The sequence below is a fragment of the Candoia aspera genome, chromosome 4 (assembly GCF_035149785.1).
Source record: "Candoia aspera isolate rCanAsp1 chromosome 4, rCanAsp1.hap2, whole genome shotgun sequence".
NCBI lineage: Eukaryota > Metazoa > Chordata > Lepidosauria > Squamata > Boidae > Candoia > Candoia aspera.
In genome coordinates, this window is record NC_086156.1 from 36,520,966 (window position 1) to 36,544,206 (window position 23,241).

Below are 23,241 nucleotides of genomic sequence, written 5' to 3' on the forward strand. Positions count from 1 at the left end.
TTTACGGCCACATCGCTTAGCGATGGCAATTCCAGTCCCAATTGCATCTGTAACTTGAGGACTACCTGCATTCACACAGATGCCTCTTCCAGTTGTTAGAACTGCTGGATCAAGCCTTTGATATAACCATCAATACACTCACTTCTTCAAATCAATTAGTATCTCACCTTTGCACACAAAGCACTCTACCAAGGCAAATCCAAGCCATTTCACACAGGCCTACTGGTTAATCTAAAGCCTCTGTGGGTAACATAGTCTAATCCTTTTCTCAAATTTCCCCTTCTTCCTATTTTCCCAGCACCATAGTTGACAAAACAGTTCTGAAGAACTCAGAAAATACACCTTTTGTGTTACCTTGCTTGTTCCTTATAAAAGTATTTCAGATTTCACAGAACCATTAGACTAAAATACACCTTAATACTCATCATAGTATCCCTTCATATAGAGTTATCTTCATTTTTAATGCTTCAGCTCAGATAGTTGAGTCAAAAGTTACCCCATTTGATAAAAGATATGCAATGTAATACTTTTCTTTGTAGATAGAAACTCAGTTTAAGGCTAGTTATACATTTGTAACAGAAACTACTTTCTCAATGTGTAAGTCTCATTCTAATTACAGTATGTGAGATCAAAACAAGCAGCATCAATATTTAGGTCAACTTTTTTAAAAACATGTTGCAATTCTCCCTGGCTTTCTAGAACCACAGCCACAAAAGAAATCCAGCTCAAAGGAGTTTATTTGTGGAATTTTACTGATACAAAACTAAAGTCTACATAATTAAACAGTTTCACAAATTCTTTGATTTAAAGCTGGTGACCAGTTTTAAAAAGCACAAGATCACGTGGTACTCATTCTTTCCACAATTTTAAGATATTTTAGCCAGGATGGCCAAGTATAAAAAAGTGTAACTCACCAAGTATAGTTAATACTATTAATTACATCCTTGAGTACACTTTTAATTCTATCAGTTTCAGAACTGATAACTAAGCAGCTCACACAGGTAGTGAATGAAGTCCCCACTGATTGGATATGTAAGGCAATACTGTACTGAGTATGTACTTATGGCAGCAATTGAGATGCAATTGGATGTCTGTTTATTCACCTGATTCAAGTACAGTTTTAAAAATACCTCTTGCAAAAAAAGATCCTCCTATTTTAAGTGTGAGCTGGGAGCAAGTTAAAATGTTAGAAACAAGTGCCAACATGCAGTAAAACGTATTTTAAAGCTTAGAAACACAACCCAATGTTTAGAACGGTTAAGAACTCCAACTGTTAAACTTGACATTTTCTGGTTAGAAGTTAGAACACAGAAAAATCTAGACTAGATAAAACATGTAAATATGTCTAGAAATAAATAACATAAACATTCAAACATCTAGAAACATATCGCATACAAACTTCAAATGAACTCCAACTTCAAATAACTTTTGCCAGTAAGGCTACATAATTGTCAAGTGTTTTGTCAGCAATATTAACCTGCAAGGTTTTCTATCTTTACAAATGACAAACATGAATATTCCAGGTTTTCTAAATCTATTGTTGAGTCAAACAGTTTTAAGAACAGCTCTGCTTCTTCTAAAATGATGTGCTCTCTTCTCCTACAAAATGAAGGTCAAGGAAGATAAATTAAAGCACAAGCAGACTCAAATTTTAAAGTTTCTTATTATTTACTTCTAAGAATAAAGCTCTTCAATGAAGTACAAACCAATTTGAGGAAACCCTGGAAGTAGTGAATGCAAAAGCTATCTGTATATTTTCTTTCCATACTTCAGGTGATTTATCAAGATAAATATGAATGAATTACAAGCTACTTTATTGTTCACATTATTTACAGTATTGTAAAAGCAGTTTTTATAAAGTTCCTTTGGAACAGCATTTTTGTCCACATTGTCAAGGTCCAAGTAAATGATATTAAACATTAAAAATTACTCCTTTTATAAGGCACTAAGGGAAAAATATGTCAGATTACTGATGTATAAACTTTCTCTAAGATGTGATCCCTTATGTTAATTATTAGGTGGCCATTTGTTGTCTGTTTTTTAAATTTAGAAAAGAGATTATCTCTGCCATTAATTCAACACACTTCGTTAAGCTGCAGTTTTAGGACTACCTTTCTGCTATTTTCATAATTTATTAGATTGGTAACTACAATTAGACATTCAAAACTATCATAAAACATAATGAAATACAAATAAAAATATATTTTAAGATTAAATTACACTAAACTGTGTTCTGGTCGGTGATTACAATGATCCATCCATCATTTATTCATTTATTCTGCAGTATAGAAAGTAAATGTGGAATTTACTTATGCATTCTCTATTATAGCTTCTTTGTGATGTGTGAAGCGGCTGTCAAATATCCATCATCAAAACAGTGAAAACAGCATTTGAATACCAAATTAGAAAGCAACAATAAATCTATAAAGGAGGTGAGTGCTTAACTGTAGCCATCTCTGTCAAATCTGTAGTCAGAATATTTTCCCATCTTTAGATGCCAAACATACTATCCCTGCAAATTTGATCCTCTCTAATCGTTTTTAGTAACAGCAGAACTCTTAAGAGGTCTTAGCTTGCAGTTTTATTCATACCTTAAGATAGTCCTCTTGAGTTACAATATTGTTCCTCAATCGGTTGTCTGGATTACATAGACATGATACTACTGTCTGTATGCTGCGATCCACAGATTTCTAAAATAATTAAATTTTATTAATTTATTGTGAATATTGTATATGTCTTCTAATGCCTGAATATAATGTACTGCTGCATAAAGAGATAACCTCAATCTCATCAAAAAAGGTGTGCCCATTCTTTCTTGAATATATAAAAAAGTCATCCATCCATTTCCTAATGATTGACTGAACTGATGACTACAATGATAGCCACTTTGCCTCCACGGCTATATTACTAAAAAATAAATATGCTGTGTTATAGTATTTCACTTTTATGTTTTAAGAGTAAAAACAATAAAACAGGAACAAAAGGTGCCTTATAATTCCAACAAATTCTTTGCTTAAGATCCAGTTATGGATACAATGAAAACAACTATTTTACAAGACTTAAAACAATGAATGTGATCTGAGATGTCAGATACTCTAAAAATTAGTATGCTGCAAGTGTGGAAGTAAACAGAAAAATTCTTTTGTAAGAAATCCTATAGATTTGCCTCAAAAGAACAAGCAACGAATTCTGCCTTCAAGTATATAAATCTCATATTAATTACATTATATAACCTAGTATTGCTGCCACACAATTACATCTCCTAACCATGCATTACATCAGACACAGGTAAACAACTTTCTGCGAGTCAATGGCCATTATCTTCCTTTCCCAATCAGTCTAATATTATTGGGAGACAGGTGTATTTTGTTTTGTTTTCTAGGGATTTAAGAGTGGATATAGGAATGCCATGCAAACTGCTTCCATTTTCATCCTTTGAAAGCCCTAAACATATGACTCTAAACCTGATGGCAAAACAGCCAATTTCAGAAGCTTAATCTCAGGTCATGTTGTGCGTATTAAGGGTGGACACTTCAAAATCTGTCTCTGAGTGGCATCTTGCTTCCATTTCCACCCTTTGGAGAGGCAAAACAAAACAAAATTGCACCACAGAAAGTTGGCCATCTTGCCACTGAATTTCAGCATGCAATCTTGAGTCCTAGATAGCCATGAATACTATGCAGGGGTCCATATGTGGACTCCAAATTGTCAGCCCATGCATTAGCATACTGGCCAATTGTAGGCTTTTTAACAAACATAGTAGAAGCAGTTGAAAGAAGTAACAGTGTCTTTTTGGAAAATTAGTTCATTGGTTTATAATATCCATAGACAAGACACTGAGAAGCAATGCACACACATACTACAGGTAGTCCTCACTTACAGACTGCCTCATTCAGTGACTGTTGTTCCTCAGTCACATGATTGCCATTATAGTCAGTAAGCAGGTATACTATCACTCTTCTAGGGGGAGGGTATAAAACCAAGCAATTTCTATAGGCAATCTCTCTGGTGTCTGACCTGTTCCTCCCCCCTCGCAGAGCAGAGAGACTAGAGAGGAAGGAATTACAAGAGAGTAAGCAGGCACACAATGGGGGAATACACCAGGCTGTTGGCATAGCACAGTCACAGCTGCCAGCACCAGCACATTGCTTTCAATGTGTATTCCCCATTGTGTGCCTGCATACTCTCTTGCAATCCTTTCCTCTCCACTGAATGTAAATACAGACATTAATTCCCTTGTTAATTATCCCAGTACTGGGTGAGCATTCCAAAGGGCAGGGGAGTGATTAGGAGGCAAACAAAAGCCAAAGGTACGAAACTGATTAGTCTTGTCTGTTTTGAGCCAGAAAGCACAGTTGCAATCACATGATTTCCTACTTAACAACCACTTTGCTTAGCAAAGAATTGTCAGTCCCAATTGTGGTTGCTGAATGAGGACTACCAGTAGTTTTCATATTCTACTCTTTCTTGCTTTTCATTGATTGCACACCTAATGTTTGATCACTCTTTATGTAAAGGTGGATCACAAAATAAATCATGTATACCTTTTGTGGACTGTTTGCACATGACTGTGCAGTGTCAGGCATAGAACACTCTGCTTGGTCAGTTCCTACATCCATTTCACTACCATAATTCACTGTAGTATATGCCTGTGTAAAGTTTAAAAGAGTTAATAGAAATGGATACTGTCCATTCTATGAACTGAACAAAGAAGTCTGAAATAGAAATTAATAGAAAAAAATTCAATATTACAAGTTAGAAAAGTACATCAAGCTGAATTACAGTATTGCCCTATTTATTTACAAATTGTTTAGATTTGGCAGACATGTAGCATTTTGATCTTCCTCAGAAAAATTACCATACACTTTATTAAGCATCTTCTAAATAACAGAATCAGTCAGCTTAAGTTGTCGTGCTGCTTAGAATAAGTAAGCAAGGATGAGGCAACTATCAAGACTAACTACGCAAATAGCAATCATGCTAAGACTGCTAAAAAATCACCCATGAGTCAGCAGCACCTCTACAAGTGAAGCAAATGCAAGAAAGACATTTTCCATGCAAGTGGCTGAAGGAGACCAACGCCTACAACTTTCACAGTACTTGGTGACAAAAGATGACTATCAAGATTAATTTTTATACTTACAAATGGAATGCTTCAACTAATGTTAAGTAATTTTACTAACCCTCAGGAATGGATTTTAGCAACTGCAACAGTGGACAGTATCTAGGTGAGTGATGTTGAACAGTAGACATCATCTTTGAAATTGTGGCTTGATTCATTTCTGATCTAATTAGTTAAAATAATCATGTATACTAATGTTTTAGTAGATACAATGACTCTCCAGTTCATATCTAACAGCAACTTATAAATTAGCACCAGTTGCTCCAGAATATCTAAAGAAACTTCTCCTCCCACATGTACCTATCCAGATACTTAGATAAGTTTTGGAGGCCCTTCTGCTAAATTTCAAAAACTCCTTGAAGGTCCTGTTTAGTGAAGGGTCAGAATAATTATTTTTATGTAAAACTAACAGATGAGCCAATGCAAAAATCAGTTCTCCTTTGATCATTGTAAATATTAGCAATTGAACTTAAATACAAGGAGTGTGACTTTCTTACCGGCACAATGTAATTTCTTGGTTCTCCAGGAGGCCACTGTGGTGGAACCTTAAAAAGCCAACAAGTGAAGAGACTATCAGCATGCAGAAGGTTTTATCAGAATATAGCATTTAATTTGCTTATTAAAAAAATAGGCATATAATGATGCATCTATGAATAGCAATTTTTAGAAATACGAATGTTTGTCTTCCAAATTTAAAGAAACCTGGTAACCAAAACTAAGCAACCAAGCTTACACAATCAAAACACATGAACGTAACAGTAAGTTGGATTATCAACTTTCTCTTACAGGGATGGTAAAATTTATTTGCTTGCTTGCTGGGCTTATTTCCTGCTCCGAACATTAACAACTCGGAACAGCTTACATACTTCTTTGTGAATAAGGTCAAACACGTAAGAAAAAAGGAACTACAAAATCATCCATTATTTACTGGATAAGGAACAGTATCATTCCTTAATAAATCCAACTCCACTGCAAGAAGAAACAGCCTGATAACATTTAATTTTTATCCCGCCTTTATTATCTTTATAAATAACTCAAGGCAGTGAACATACCTCATACTCCTTCCTCCTCCTGTTTTCCCCACAACAACAACTCTGTGAGTTGGGCTGAGAAAGAGTGACTGGCCCAAGGTCACCCAGCCGGCTTTCACGCCTAAGGCAGGACTCGAACTCACAGACTCCAGGTTTTTAGCCCAGCACCTTAACCACTCTCCCACCACTCCAAGTGTTTATAGCCTTTCTAAAACCCAGCAGCATTGGGGCTGAACTGATTTTGGAGGGAATGTTCACATCCCAGGGAGAATGCTGCAGAGAAAGGGGGCAGCAATTGAAAGGTTTGCCCTTCTGGACTCGGTTGATGGCATCCTCTGAGAGAAGGAACCTGAAGGGAGCCCTCCTGATCTTATTAGAGAGAAAGATGCAATTAGGAGTAGATGGCCCTAAAGTACAAAGGTCCTGAGGCATGAAGGGCTTTAAAGGTGACAACCAGCAGCTTGAATTGCACCCAGAAATATGAAATGGTAACCAGAAAGCTAACCCTAGTCATCTCCGTGATAAACCATACATTAAAATAAGGTGGGAAAAGCTGAGAATAAGTAAACCACAAAATCTAGATTTAAAAGCTACATTATATGCTACTGTTACCCAGCATTTATGTATTTAAATTGTGCATAACTTTGTTCAATACTGTGTACTGTATTTTTAGGTAGTTTAGATTTTAAAAGTCCTCACAATTGCTGACAGGTGCAGTGTACAAACCCCTGTATGCTCCTAATTACTTTTTCTCCCTGAAATCTGGATTGCTGCATGGTCTACTAACAAAAACAGCTCACAGCTGAGAGTAAACACAATTGGTATTTATCAAGACATACAGCCACCCAGCAAATATAATACCATCTTCTTTATTCCTACACCTACATATCAATCAACCAGCATGACCTGCAAGCCAAAACATCTTTAATTAGGTATGACTTAACTTTAAGCTTGGCTTCCATTTTTGGATACTAAAACTGAAATATATTCACACAAACCTGGTAATTGTATGTTGGCTGGTATCCTACAGGAACCTGCTGCTGAATTAATAAAGCTGGGGAACCATAAGGGTATGCCTGTAAATTTAAAAACAAAGTTACTTTTTGGAAAGTTTTCTTCCTGAACAAGTCTGAAAACCTGTTTTGAAAATGTTTGTGTACTTACAAGAAACAAGTCACGGACAAGCTAGATTCCACTAGTAAACATCTATCTGCAGAACCTGGTTCATAACCCCAAACCAACTGTATTTGGTGCATCAACAAATTGGTGTAAGCCTTAACTTCATGAATCCCTTTCCCTTTTGTGTTGGTGAACATTTTGTTCTTAGTTACCATTTACTTAGTTCGTTGCTATTTTCATATTTAATAATTAGTTTAAATCACAAAAAGCCAATACACCAAATAGTTCTCTATCTTTTCTTACCATGTTCACAAAAACAGAAAACAGCCTCCACTCATGTCTAAAAACTGTATGACGAAGTTTTATCTAAATTAAAGTTTGTTGACTGAACTACGAATTAAAGGGGACATGACTGAAATAGCTAGTATCTGCAAAAAGATAAAGCACAAAAAGAACTTTGACTTGCAAGAGAAGCTAAAAACACAAAAAGGGTTTTTGCTGTATCAGTAGTAAAAGAAAGAAAAGGGAGGGGAAGAGCTGCTACTAGGAGAAAATGATTTTATAGCAGCAGGTGACAAGAGGGGAGAAAGCAACACCTACTTTGTTTCTGCCTTCTCCCCAAAGAGGAAACGTCTTCAATTGGGCTTAAGCAGAACTACTGACAAAAGGAGGGAACTGAACTCAAGTTAAGTAAATAGATGATTAGGAAGCACCTGGCTATCATGAATGAATAGGGTCAATTATGTCTGAGAGTCTTGAAGGAGCTGCCAATGCCATTTTGGAGTCCCTTTTGTAGGATCTTAAGAGAAATTATAGAGGATGGGTATAGCACAAAAACACTAGAGAAAAGCAAATGGTAACCTTCAAAAGGGGAAAAAAGATCCATGTAACAGATTGGTCAGTTTCAGATACCAAACAAAACTAAGGAAGATATTATACAGTTGGTTTATGATCATTTAGAAAACAATTCATTGTTTTGCAGAACTCAGCATGGGTTTATCAAGAATAAATCATGCCAAACAAATTTGATCTCTTTTAATAGAGTATGTTTAGCTGACCATGGAAATGTTGGGGATATAATGTACCTTGACTTCAGCAAAGCATTCAAAACTCTCCCATGAGATTCTACTAGAAAAGGTGGAAAAATGTAGGCTGAACTATGCAGCCATTAGATTGATACAGAACTGGCTGAATAACTATACCCAAAAAGTATGAGTAACTCTGTGTCAAGCTGGAAGAAACTGTTGAGTGACATACAACAGGTCTTCTGTGTTGTTCAACGTATTTATAAATGTCTTGGATATGGGATTAAAAATGTATCAAGTTTTCATATAATGTAAAGATAGAGAAAATAGTGAACATCTTAGAAGACAGTATCAGTATTCAGATGGATCTTTACAAACTGGAACAATGGGAAGAAACCAGCAAAATGTATTTCAACAGGATAAAATGCAAAGTCCTACAGGAAAATTAAAGGAGTAAGTTTAGGATGGAGGGTGAGGAATAATCATATATATGTAAAATATAAATATGTATACATATGCATATGTAAAAAAAGGTGTGTTTGTGAATTATAAGCTTAACATAATCCAACGGTGTAATGCAGCTCCCCCCCCAAAGCAAATATTCTAAAGTGCATCAACAGAAATCATTAAGGGAAGAGCAAAAGAAATCATTGAACCAACTGTTCTGCTTTAGTCAGACTGCATCTAGAAAACTGCATCCAGTTCTGAGCATTGCCTTTCAGGAAGGACATTGCCAAACTGGAATGCTTCATAGGAAAACAACCAAGATAAGGGGCTAGAAGGAAAAAGTTATGAGGAACTGTTGCAGGTGCTGGATATGTTTAGCTTGGAAACAAGACAACAGTGGGGAGACAAGACAGCTTTTTTTCATAAAGCATTGTCATACACAGAATTGTTCAGAACTGTTCAGAAGATAGGGCAGGAAATAGTGGCCTTAAATTACAAATAGATTTTATGAAACAATGGAATAGACTGTCTGAAGAGGTGGTAAACCCTCCCTTGCTGGTGGTCATCTAAACAGAATCTAGATGGTCATCTGTCAGGGATTCTTCAGTAGAGGATTCCTGCACTAGACAGGTGATTAGATTATCTCTATGGCCCCTTCCAATCCTGGTATTAATATGACTACTTCTTAAATCCTTATATAGTACTGAAAATACAAAACTCATAGTCAAAATCAGCAGTACAATACAAAATAGAAACAATGATGGCGAACAATCGTATTCCAAAAACCCCCTGGAGTTCAGCTTCATTAGCTTCCAGAATGCCTTCACTGATGAAGCCAATAAGCTTCCAGAAAGAGGTTGTTCCAGAGCGCAGATGTCATGATAAAAAAGCAACACTTATTCGCCTCAGTCCCCCACTCCTGGGAGGATCTCTTTGGACAGGTCAATTCTGATTGAAGTAGGCATTTGATGCTTTGATATCAAGCCATTTACAACTCTTTAAGTCAAAAATATTTGATAATAATACAGCATTATAAAGTAGTTCTTGTAAACCAGTGATTTCTATATTTTTACATGCTTGGTCTTTAAAAATTTCCTTCCAGTTCTTTATTTTTTTATTTAGCTTTTTTCAGTCCATTAACTATCTTTAGCATTTCACTGTTTATCTTGTGTATTTTTTTGTAATTTTGTTATAAAATACAATAAAGTGTAATAAAAATAAAGCAAAAAATCAAAATTAGCATTTTGAATTGTACCTGGAAATCTATTCTTAATCAACCCAAAGTCAACAAGATAGGTTTGGTATTTTAAGAAATTAGCAACAGTCAGCAAGCAGACCACTGCATTTTGCACCACCTGTAGTTTCCAAGTGGTCTTCAAAGGCAGCCCCACGCAGAGTAGATTGCAGAAGTCTACCCACATGGTGATAAAGATATGAGTCACTGTAGCCAGATCCTTCCATTCCAGGAAGGGCCACAATTGGCACACCAGCCAAAACTGGGCAAAAGTCCTCCTGGCCACACTTCCATCTTGTTAAGGTTTCCCTACTAACAGATTAAGCTACTTTTATACCTAATCATTTGGCCAGGTGAAGGGGTTGCATTTGATTGTCTCCTCTCACGTGCTTCATGCAAAATAGCCTGGGGGGAGGACCTGCCCGGACTTGTTCTTCACTTCTTCTTTTTCTCTCACTGGAAATGTAGCTCAGCAAGGCTTGCTCCAAAAAGGGAGCTAGGTCCTTTAAATGTTTTGCTTTTGTTTTTTGTAAATAAATTATTTTTATAGAAATGCTTGGTGTGTGACTTTTTTGACCTCTCCTGGGCTAAAGGCTTTCCCAGCATTCTGCAACAGGTTATGGGCCCAGTAAACAACGCAGTAAAACCCAGAGAGAAAAGAGAGGTCAGCTCCACACCTCGTGCACAATTTAAAGGCAGGTAGCAAAGACCTGTGAAGATTTTCTTTGGAGCCACCTGGAGATTTTCCAGCAACTGCCGGTCTGCAGGACTTAGAAGCTAGCTGAGGTGACTTGCAAAAGAAGGAAGAAGCCATGGCTACCTCCCAGCCCTCAGCGATGCCTCTGGAGCGCCTATCAGAGACCAACTATTTGAATTGGGCCCTGAAGATGGAAATGTATCTTCGCAGAGAGGATCTTTGGCTGCAAATTGGTGAGCAAACCCCCCAAAATCCCAATGCTGAATGGCTGAGAAAGGATGAGCGGGCTAGAGCCACCATTATCTTGGGAGTTGAGGACAATCAGCTAGTCCACATGCGAGGCATGCAGTCTGCAAAGCAACTTTGGGACGCTTTGAGAGACTTATATGTAAAGGCAACAGCAGGGAGTAAAGTTACCCTGACGAAAAAGCTGTACAGAGCCTACCTTGCAGAAGGAGAAAGCCTTCCTGAGCACCTGCATTATATTCAGCAGCTGTTTGTTGAGTTGCAGGAGAGAGGAATGGAATTTACACCTCTCACAAAATCCTATATCCTCCTGTCCTCACTGAATGCAACGTGGGACACGCTGATTTGTACCCTGGAGGCTATGCCTGAAGCAGACCTCACCCCATCGTATGTTACACAGCGCTTACTCGCTGAATGGGAGAAGAGAGAGGAAAGATCCCCCCCCATCTCTTCTGGAAAGCTGCAAGACCAGAAAATAAGGGAAAAGAAGGGAAAGGAACCTGAGGCCACAGCGCTAGCAAGCCAGAGATGCTTCACTTGTGGTTCAGCTGGACATTTGCAAAGAGACTGTGCCATGAGACCCAAGAGTAGAAAGACAGAGCAGAAGAACACAAGGGCAACACAGAAGAAGGCTCTTCAGACAACCCAAATTGCACAGGTTGCTGAGAAGGGTAATTCTGATGTATGGGTGTTAGATTCTGGGGCCAGTTGTCATTTATGTAATTGTAAAAGCTCTTTTGTGTCACTGTCTAAAACTGAAAGACAAAGTGTATCTTTGGCTGATGGGTCTGTGACCAAAGTTATGGGACAAGGTGACTTGTATTTATCCTGCTTAGGAGAAACTGTAAAAGGTGTGTTGTATGTGCCAAATTTACAATCAAACCTTTTATCTGTGGCACAATTGGCTGCAACAGGGTATATCATAACATTTAAGAAAAATGGTTGTGAGATACGTAAAAATGGGAAATTGTGTGCTACTGGTATGTTAAAAGACTCCTTGTACATTGTGCAAAATGCAAGGAAGCCAAGCTGCAAGGCTGCAGTTGGCAACACTCCATATCATGACCAATGTGTACACCTGATGCACAGGAGACTTGGTCATGCTAATATCAAGTATATAGCACAAATGCCACAGCTGTGTGCTGACCTAAAGATAAAACCCTGTGATAAATACATAGATTGTGTAGTTTGCAAAGAATGCAAAACACTAAAAGCTCCTGTGAGTAAGCACAGTGACAGTTACAACTAGACCTTTGGAAATTGTACACTCTGATATTATTGGTCCTTTTGCTCCAAGTCTTGGACAAGCAAGGTATGCAATGACCATCATTGATGATTTCTCAAGATACACATTTATCTACATCTTAAAACATAAAGATGAGGCATTTGAGAAATTTAAAAGTTTTGTGACATGGGCAAATGGAAAATTCCCTAGGCCTGTATCTGCACTCCAATGTGATAGAGGAGGAGAATACCTTTCTCACAAATTCAGAAGGTTCCTAGTGGAAAAAGGGATAGAACAAATTCTTTCTAACCCGTACACCCCTCAGCAAAATGGTGTTGCTGAAAGAAAGGGCAGAACCTTGCAAAATGCGATGGAATGCATGTTAAAAGATTCACAATTATGTTTTAAGTTCTGGGGAGAAGCTTTATCGACTGCTTGTTATGTTCAGAACAGGTTGTATAACTCTATGATTCAGGACACTCCATTCCATTTGTTTTATGGTGTGAAACCAAAGGTAAGCCATCTTAGAGTGTTTGGTAGCACTGCATGGGTTCACATTCCAAAACAGCAGAGAAGGAAAGGAGGCCCCACAACAAAGAAAGCCATCTTTGTTGGCTATGAACAAAGCCAGAGGAGCTACAGGTTCATAATGGGAGAGAAATTAATAATTAGCAAAAGCGCTTCTTTTGCTGAACAAAACTGGGGGAGATTAAATTCTAGCTCTCCAGTTGAACTGACCACCACAAGAGAACAGCAAGGACTTGCTGATGGTGATCTTTTGCCTGATGAGGACATTAAACCAGAAAAGCAAACTGAAGATCTGTCTGATGAGACAGATGCTTCTCAGGAAAGTGATAGGAGTCAAAATTTAAGCCCTATATTACCTCGCAGATCTCAGAGGAGTAATAAAGGCGTTCCTCCATCACGTTTTCAGGCTGAAACAGTAAAGGCTTTTCACATATTCACAGAACCTGAGTCTTTAGAACAAGTGAATGCTTTACCACCTGAGATTGCACAAAATTGGCATTCTGCCATGCAACAGGAATTAGCATCCTTGAAAGAAAATAAAACATGGAAACTGGTAAATCTACCTCCCAATGAACGCTGTCTGGGTTGTAGGTGGGTTTTCAAACTGAAAAGGGATGCTGATGGCAAAATCCAAAAATATAAAGCAAGGTTGGTTGCAAAAGGGTTCACTCAAAGGAAAGATTTAGACTTTGACAAGACTTTTGCACCAGTTACTAAAGGTGAATCAATTAGATTACTGTTAAAAGTTGCTGCACTCAAAGGAATGTCAGTTAACCACTATGACATTCAAACTGCATTTCTCTATGGTGATTTAGACCACAGATTATACATGCAGCAACCCCCTGGCTATGAAAAAGGGGAGAATCTAGTCTGTGAACTGCAGAAGTCAATCTATGGGTTAAAACAAGCTGCTAGATCCTGGAACCAAAAAGTAGATGAAAAACTGCAGAATTTTGGTTTTGAAAAAGGAAAAGCAGATCCCTGTGTATATATGAAGAAGGACAAACAAGGCTGTATGTATCTGTGCATTTATGTTGATTTGCTGCTGTTCACATCAACAGAAAAACAAAGGCTTGATTTTGAAGCCTGCATGAAAAGCCATTTCACATTAAGAAGCCTTGGAATTATAATAACCTAGGTTTGGAAAAACACAGGAAGAAAAATGGTAACTTTCTGTTAAACCAAAGGGGAGATAATGGTAATGTGAATGGAAAGACATATAAAGTCAGAGAAGATTGGTTTGCATCTTAATCTGTAGTGTAAAAAGGGGAGTGTTAAGGTTTCCCTACTAACAGATTAAGCTACTTTTAAACCTAATCATTTGGCTGGGTGAAAAGGTTGCAAGTGATTGTCTCCTCTCACGTGCTTCATGCAAAATAGCCTGGGGGGAGGACCTGCCCGGACTTGTCTTCTCACTTTTTTCTTTCTCTCTCTGCTGGAAATGTAGCTCAGCAAGGCTTGCTCCAAAAAGGGAGCTAGGTCCTTTAAATGTTTTGCTTTTGTTTTTGTTTTCTGTAAATAAATTATTTTTATAGAAATGCTTGGTGTGTGACTTTTTTTGACCTCTCCTGGGCTAAAGGCTTTCCCAGCATCTGCAACAAATCTACCTCCCAATGAACGCTGTCTGGGTTGTAGGTGGGTTTTCAAACTGAAAAGGGATGCTGATGGCAAAATCCAAAAATATAAAGCAAGGTTGGTTGCAAAAGGGTTCACTCAAAGGAAAGATTTAGACTTTGACAAGACTTTTGCACCAGTTACTAAAGGTGAATCAATTAGATTACTGTTAAAAGTTGCTGCACTCAAGGGAATGTCAGTTAACCACTATGACATTCAAACTGCATTTCTTTATGGTGATTTAGACCACAGATTATACATGCAGCAACCCCCTGGCTATGAAAAAGGGGAGAATCTAGTCTGTGAACTGCAGAAGTCAGTCTATGGGTTAAAACAAGCTGCTAGATCCTGGAACCAAAAAGTAGATGAAAAACTGCAGAATTTTGGTTTTGAAAAAGGAAAAGCAGATCCCTGTGTATATATGAAGAAGGACAAACAAGGCTGTATGTATCTGTGCATTTATGTTGATGATTTGCTGCTATTCACATCAACAGAAAAACAAAGGCTTGATTTTGAAGCCTGCATAAAAAGCCATTTCATATTAAAAAGCCTTGGAGTTGTGACCAATTACCTAGGTTTGGAAAAACACAGGAAGAAAAATGGTAACTTTCTGTTAAACCAAAGGGGAGATAATGGTAATGTGAATGGAAAGACATATAAAGTCAGAGAAGATTGGTTTGCATCTTAATCTGTAGTGTAAAAAGGGGAGTGTTAAGGTTTCCCTACTAACAGATTAAGCTACTTTTATACCTAATCATTTGGCCAGGTGAAGGGGTTGCATTTGATTGTCTCCTCTCACGTGCTTCATGCAAAATAGCCTGGGGGGAGGACCTGCCCGGACTTGTTCTTCACTTCTTCTTTTTCTCTCACTGGAAATGTAGCTCAGCAAGGCTTGCTCCAAAAAGGGAGCTAGGTCCTTTAAATGTTTTGCTTTTGTTTTTGTTTTCTGTAAATAAATTATTTTTATAGAAATGCTTGGTGTGTGACTTTTTTGACCTCTCCTGGGCTAAAGGCTTTCCCAGCATTCTGCAACACATCTGCCCATCCATCAATAGCCATGAATCCAGGACACCACCCCCACATCCCAGACATGCTTCCTGAAGAAACAGTACCACCCCCTCTGAAGATAACAGTGGAGCTGACAGAGCAACATGATAAACATTAACTCCATCTTGCCCAAATTGAACTTTAACCTATTTATCCTGTCCAGACCCTGACAGCCTCTAGGAACAAGGAAAGGGCTCTGACAGCATCTCCAGAATATTCCAGAGCAGGAATAGAGAATGGGAACAGTGTATACTATGTTCTTATGAAATGCTTTTAGATATTAATAGGCAGCTTGTACTCCATGCATCTGAAATATCAGAATGCCAATTTAGCAGTATAATTCACTAGAATCTCTTAAGCCAGTTGTGTGATTTTACTTTCTCTGAAATGCAATTAAATGCAATTTACTATTTCATTCTACAAATCCTTACCTGAACATATTGAGTGACAGGACTCATCACAGCTGGAGACTGCATATATGTTTCTTGGTTACTCCAAACACTATGGAACTGAGGTGTAGGGGAATTAATAAGCATTGGCCTGGGTGGCACATGATAGGCACCTTACGAGATAAGAAAAATTAGGTTATATCCTCAATTTCTTTTACCTTAAAAATATCCCAATACTCAAATATATTTCCTACTTCCACATAAATTAGTTAGTAATCAATCTGCACCTGACAAGACTACACAATGACAGCAGTTTTCACATATGCATCCTGCAAAAGAAAGCAGGTAACTGATGGTAGAATAGTAGTGGTAAGTATCAAAGTTTTGTGTTTGTGCATGGAAGCATTTTTGCTATGCTTATATTTATCTAGAAACAAAATTGTTTGCTATATGAAAAAGTTTTTCTTTATACAAGCAGTCAAATGTAATAATACTCACGTCAGTTTGGGTGTTTATGTGCTAATACTCACATAAGTTTGGATGTTTCCTTATTGCAGGTCCTAATTTGAGCTTCTTCCCATGAAAATTTACTTGTGACTAGAAAAGAGTGATTTGTAAGGTTCTGATTCATGTACTTTTCTCAACAGACTAAATATTATCAATAGTTTCAATCAAATATGGAACACTGCAAACAAAAGCACCCATACATACAAGTATGTCCTATTGCTTCTGAACTTGCACAAAAGTTAATACACCTAGTCACAGTCTGTAACCATCATAGGTGACTGGAATTCCATACTGGCAAATGTGAAGACTGTCAGAGGAGAAATCATCCTATTCTACTTCTGCAGCCAGCACACCAGTCCATTCTGTAGATGTAATTTTTAATAATAGGCTAGGTGACAGCTTAGTAGCCCATGTTCTCATATTTACTGGGATAGCTTCCTCTCTTTTGGGTTAAGTAATATGAGATCTTGCTAGCTTTATTAGTCTTCAGGGACAGCTAAGGTAGAGCTACGTGGTATTTCAATGAGAAGGTGAGAAGAGCTGCAGTGCTGCACCTGTTACAGGCAGGGCAAGAAAAGGCAGTGGAATGAACAAGTTAGTGTAGAGAGGAAAGAAATCTTTTGGATGTCTTCTATCTAGCTTACTATTCCACCTGACAAATGAGTCAACAATGACTTGATGGCACATAATCATATGGGAAATCCCTTAATTAAAAAGTAGTTACTTAATAATGTATCAATGACTGTTAAGAGCTAGCAATCCAAGATAAACAACTAATAAAAAATTAAGTTAGTGACAATTCCACGCCACTTTCTAGTACAGCAGACATATCTTATCAGCAAGGAAATGTAGTCACTGTGATCTATCACAACTCCATTCTTGTATCGAGATAACGTCTGACTACATGCATAGATAGTGACAAGTCAAAGCATCAACTGGTAGTGTTATTGTATTGCCCAGCTGTCTTCTGCTCAAACTTTCTCAATCTATACTTAGGAATTTGAATAATTATTCTAAATCTCTCATTAGGAGCTACCTTGCATTTTATGACTACCTGTGATTTATATACAGCAATGTACACTGCCCATCTGGTTGTTAGGCTGGATGAACATACTACATATGCTAAGAGCATCATGGACAGAAATGAGAATTTCTAGAACTCAGCTTCTGCAGAAGTGTAAAATCTATTAAGTAGCCCAGTCTTCAGATGAAATCCTAAATGCCCTGCGGAATTTTCAAGACACTACAGAAGCAAATCCCACTGATGTCAGAGTTAACTATAGAACAGAGAGAAGAATTTGGTAACCGATGAGATCCCTCTTCAATGCCCTCTTCACTTGCAATTTTTCACTTATTTTCGGATAAAAATAATTCAAATTTTCCAACTTGGATTGTACAAGTGAGAATCTAAAGAGGTATGGAAAGCACTTGTCCAGTTTTGCTGAATCTGTTTCATTTTGTTCAGCTTGAAAAGTTGATTAAAAGAATGAGCCCAATCATTTCTTAGGCCTAAGTACTATTAACGGGAAGGTCATGCTCTGGAGGTGGGTGGGGGAGGATAGCATTTTTATTATTCTTAATTTAACTTGCATTTGTAAATGTTATTTTATTTTTCGGCAAAGCTGTAATAGTACAATCTCCATTGTACAAGTTGCAATATTATCTTCATCAGTGGACAGTGCTAGGAATAAAACTGAAGTTTCTTGTGACGTTTCCAAAGAAAAAAGGTGCATTTTGATTGCTGGAGGGTACTAAGAGACTGAAAAAGACCCCCCACCCCCACATCTGTCAGCACCTTTTTAAAGAAGTCTTTTCTTGGGCTCACTCCCAAGATAGGTGTGGCTTCTTTAAGATTGTACCAACAGATACAGCAAGCTCATCCATACAGCCTCCAAATGCAAACAGCTGCACCTCCATATTAATAAGGCAACAGAAATCTTATTTGGATGCAATTGTATTGGTTGTACTCAAGCTGTGGTTTAATTCAGACAAGATGACATCTCTCTTGATCAGAAATGTATCTGGATTAAGATATAGACCATACCAGATGGATTCACATAAGGCTGTAATAAATAACATTCACCAGTTGAAACATGCATAAAGCAATGATTGAATGTTTGAATAAGCTTCTCTTATCATTCTTTTATAATCTAGTCATTTTTAAAGGGACAAACTTAAAGCAGCTGATTTGCCTACATAAGTTTAGTAAACCAAGTAATATAAAAATATAAGTATTTGATCTGATGACTATTTAGACATGAAAGAATTAAGCACTTTTTGGCAGTAAAAGCTCTACAAGGCCATCTACATTCCTAACTGCAAACAGATTCTAAATACCAACAGTTTAATCAAATCCCTTATCTAAACAGTTTTTTTCTTATACTTCCCATTCCAAAAAAGAAATCAATGAGGTTTCTAAATTAGGTTTACCACATAAGCCCCCAAATTAACAACTTACTTCTACTATTTTCTGTACATCTACGTTGTCCAAAAATGATACAAATCCATATCTACAAAGATAAATCAAAAGTGATCAACATTACATCTGAATTAATATCCCACCATGTAATTCACCTCTATGCATTAAAATGGATGCATCCAGAAAAGTAAAAAAATAAGAGATAAAAGTGATCAAATCAACGTGAATGTTTATATCCCTGAAGATTGGGGGAAGATCTTACACACTTCTCAAACTAGAAGACCAATGGCAATTTTTAATATTAAAAAGGAGATTGAAGGCAAGAACTTAGGTTGGCCTGTGGCTCTGTTTCTTGTGATACTATCTATTTTTATTTATTTAAAAGATTTATATCCCACCTTTTGATTCTAGAGCTCTAGGCAGTTACAATAAAGATTAAAATAACGCACGATAAGATTACAATATCACAATAAAAAATAAAAGCAACAAAGGAATGGATAATTAAAACTGAGTGCAATATTGAAGAATGGAAGTTTATTAACCTGAAACTTGCTGTTCAGTTTACAAACTTAGTTCTATTCCACAATACCCTTCATAACCAGTTAATCCTTCAATACTAGTAGTATTTGATCTAAGTACTGTAGCTACTTAACACCTTCACAATTATTTTTTATCAATGCCACCCACACCAATCAACTTACCCTTTAGATACACCAGTTCTATCAGTGATTATTTTCACTTCTTTAACTGTGCCATATCGTGCAAAAAAGTTCTGAATTTCTGTCTCATCCATCTAGAGATAAATTATATAAAGGCACACTGAACATTATAGCATCACTATTCCCACAAGTACTACTTCAAAACTGTTTAAAAAACTTTCAAAGCAAAACAATGAATTCTATGCACTCTGACTCCTTCATCACAAATGTGAAGTTATTAATCAAGAAAAAGAAGCTGAACCAATCCAACATCCTTATATTAGAACACATAAATAGGATTGAGCCTGAGAATATTTTGAAATGAGGAGAATCTATCTAATGGAATGTAAGTGGGAGGAACCTTAGACAGAAAAAATTAAGCTTGGTGAGATGAAAGTATGCAGTGGTAGATGGGGAACTTGAGGGTAATACTACAGAAAGCCCTGTGGCACAACACTGTTAACTCTAAGAAAAAAATATTCCAAGTAAGTTAAATTATTAAACAGCATTCATGACACATCCTGAGCATAAGTACATTATCAAAGAAAAGAGAGTAAATGTTTTAATAAACTGATCAGAATTTCATATAGAGTTATTGCTTTAAGAATCATTTATTCATAACTTTTTGGTTCCCACAAAAATCACATGAACAAGATATGCTAAACATAGTTGTCTACTACAATTTTTCCTCTACCCTTAAATCATTTGGGGATGAGGAGAGAAATGAATGAACTACTAACAAAATATAAAATACTGTACTGATCAGTTATTTTCTATTTTCTAAGCAACACCAAAAATGGAAAACGTATGAAATGTCTACTGGAGAAAATAATACTTTCTTTATAATTCTGTATGTTTCTACTCAGAAGACATTGCCAATGGGTTTAATTTCAAAGAGGTATGCTTAGGATTGCAATCTTCATTGTGCAGAATTTATCTGCTCAAAGTTTTTATGAAAAAACAAGATACAGTCTAACACTGAAATCCTATTATGATATAAATACATACCCTTATATCTATTCCACCCACAAAAATGGTATTTGGCATGATTTTTCCTTCAGGCAGAACATATCCTTGGCTGGTAGAGGGCAACTGAGAGCTTTCTTCCCGCGGAATGCTTGTGTTTTGAGAGTCCTGATTTGAAGTAGACTGCAAAACAAGTATTATGTTTTACAAAAAATCTTCCTCCTTCAGCATATCTGGTCATGTTTCCTGTCTGGTTTACCTGGGAGGGATGACATCAATCTTGCAAGCCTGAAAGTACAAATCTCCCTCGTCGTTTTACAGCCTGATCAATTAGGGCAGATCCTTCCTAAGTTTCTTTCTATGACCATTAAGCAGTTGTGGGCTCCTCCCTCTTTTGATTGTTTCCTAGGCAGCATCTCTTCCCCTCCTCCCTCAAGGTCATTCCCAAATACCATTACAGCAGGAGGTTTTTTCGTTCTTCTGAAGGTACCAGCTGTCTATAGGAGTATTTTCATTTCAACATAAGCTGCTCAGTAACAATAATTCAGCAGCTTCACAAGATATAGCAGGATACCTTGAATTGATAGCAGGAATCTGATCATCTTAACCAAGATCACTGGAATAAAGTTTACTATAGCAACCCACCTTTATACTAGCACTTTCTAATTACTATTTGCAAATAGGAACCCAGCAAACTTTTATGAAGCAGCCTACCAATCAGCTGATCAGAAGGCTGCTCCAAGTGTACTAGTGCAAAGGGAAGCTTCTTTAGATTGATAATATTACCATGCAGCCTTCAATCAAGGTGGTCCAGGGAGCAATTAAGGAATGGTAACTCCTATGGTTAAGTCATATAAGTAATCTTGGACAGTCACCCTCTGCTGATTTGTGCTTCATCACTGTTTTGAAACATGAATCTAGATCTATAGTCACTATGCTTATGAACCATGAGCATTTGATCCATAGGCACAACTCTTTAAGTGTCCTCCTGCTTTGTCAAACTACAATACTTTGACCATGCTGAATGAAGCTTACATGAATTGTAGTCCAAAATAACAAGTCAATCAAATATATTTTGGATGGGCTTCTGATACAAACTTAAATCAAGTTAAGTAAATACAAAACCTTTTTTTTAACACCTGTCTCATTACACATGGTTGTCTTGATGTATGTTGTATACTCAGCTCAAGAAAACACTATGCTCAGTTGAGGAACTCAACTCGTTTAAGAATTCTATGACTCACATGGCTGTTAATCCTTTTTGGGATAAAGTCTTTGCCAGTCTGCAGTTAATATAGTAAAAAGGAAAAGCCACCGATATTCCTCCGCTCCAAACTTGCAAGACTATTCAACTCTTGGACATCAACCTATTCCTCCAAATTCTGAGGACTTTCTTTCAGATAAGGGCAGGCAGAATTGAATTCTGATACCTTAATATAGGCTACCATCCGATCTACGCTTATCTTGGAGGAAATCCCACCGAAACCAAAGGGGCCTAGTCATGTCTCTAAGACTGCACTTATTTGTAGATAAGAGTGTTAGTTAACCCACTAAGAATTTCACACCCGTAAATTCTACTAAGGAGAATTAAGAATGCTCTCTCCACCCATAAAACCCCCAGGTTGTGGGGGGAAGAGGTTCTTTTACAATCGTGGTCTGGCGCGATCGGCCGCACAAAGCGACTCGAGGCGAACATAACTCGATCGTTGACTCCCGCGCGGCGGCAAAATGGCGACCGCGCCTCCACCTCTGGAGTACCTTCACGAAGACTTCGTTTGGCCCTTCCTACGCTCACAGGATGTGTGAAGCCGCTCGACGTCGCCTGCCATCTCCACGCAACCTTTCCACGCCTCCACCTCGAAGGACGGAGAGGGTAACCACTTCCCGCCTTTTTCTCACCCCGTTCTTCACGACGCCCAGGCTTGACCCACATCTTCGGTCCCGTCCCTTTGAGCAACCCTTGTCAAAATGTCCGTGGGCAAGTAGCCTGTTAAGCTTGGTTTTACAAAACCTTCCCTTTCGCTTTAGACAGTCCTCATGCTAAGCTTCGCTTCTTTCCTCTCACTTTTTTTAAAAGGAAATAAGTCAGACGTCCTTGTTCCAACCCATTTTGATCTTTAAACCATTTAAAAAACCCAACAAGCGCTGTACCACGGAAAAGCCAAACCCTGCGAATGAAATACGATTTGGCCTCCTTGAACTTACCATCTTACTGCACGTTATGTCAAAGCCTTTTCTCCTAACTAGGACGGGCGTTCCCCGTTTTAAATTAACAACCCCCACAAAATCCCCACCCTTCCCTCGAAAACACGACCTGCGCGCCCCTTATGCCGACGCTTTAGCAGAAAGCTGCCGAGACCCCGCCCCGAGATGACCGGCCGAGGCTTTGCCACACCCAGAGCTCCGGGAGTGAATGGGAGTCTGAATCAAGACGCCTGCCTTTTAAGCGGAGGCATGGGGGGCGGGAGTATGTCCCCTTTGGACCATTGCGTTTATCACATTCCCTCCGTTTTTAATGCCATGAAGGTGTTTGGCTTTTATTTTATTAAGCCATTGGTGATAGCCTTGATAGCGCTGTTAACATCATGGCCTGTTAAATGATCATTTTAGGCCACCCTGCCTTTGGTTGGCTTCCGACTCCCCATCCCCCACTCCTCCTGCTGAGGTAAATCTTGCCGTTGGTTCATGTGGTCGGCGTGGGGCTCCCTTGTCAAAATTCAAGCCTCGGGAGCATTTCATTGAGTCTTCAGCGAGTACCTAAGAATACTGGGCATGTGATGCTATGCCCGCTCCAACTGTCTTTTCTTACTCCTCTTAACAGAACAGCTTATAAGAGGGGAATTGCTCTTGAGTGTGAGACCATTTTAACCTTTCTATTTGGGATAATTGTAATCCATCTGAGATGGAAGTACTGTAGCAGTTATCTA

The 23,241-nt window shown here is 37.9% G+C and overlaps 1 protein-coding gene across 6 annotated transcripts; it reads right to left on the bottom strand.

Moving 5' to 3' along the window:
* Nucleotides 1–719: 719 nt before the first annotated feature.
* DAZL (deleted in azoospermia like) lies at nucleotides 720–22,734 on the bottom strand. 6 transcript variants are annotated; one of them, XM_063303866.1, is made up of 12 exons: nucleotides 22,629–22,714; nucleotides 21,559–21,597; nucleotides 20,357–20,497; nucleotides 19,352–19,443; nucleotides 18,690–18,741; nucleotides 16,255–16,321; nucleotides 15,767–15,897; nucleotides 7,152–7,229; nucleotides 5,620–5,667; nucleotides 4,545–4,649; nucleotides 2,592–2,690; nucleotides 720–1,599 (listed from the first exon to the last, which is right to left on the bottom strand). In XM_063303866.1, exons 3-12 carry the CDS (start codon nucleotides 20,393–20,395, stop codon nucleotides 1,546–1,548), a joined length of 765 nt encoding a protein of 254 aa, XP_063159936.1. In that variant the 5' UTR covers nucleotides 20,396–20,497; nucleotides 21,559–21,597; nucleotides 22,629–22,714; the 3' UTR covers nucleotides 720–1,545. The 6 variants fall into 6 exon arrangements, with proteins under 6 accessions (XP_063159936.1, XP_063159935.1, XP_063159933.1 ...); XM_063303865.1 differs by lacking the exon at nucleotides 21,559–21,597 and having other exon boundaries at nucleotides 22,629–22,734; XM_063303863.1 differs by lacking the exons at nucleotides 21,559–21,597; nucleotides 22,629–22,714 and adding an exon at nucleotides 22,520–22,620.
* Nucleotides 22,735–23,241: the final 507 nt, after the last annotated feature.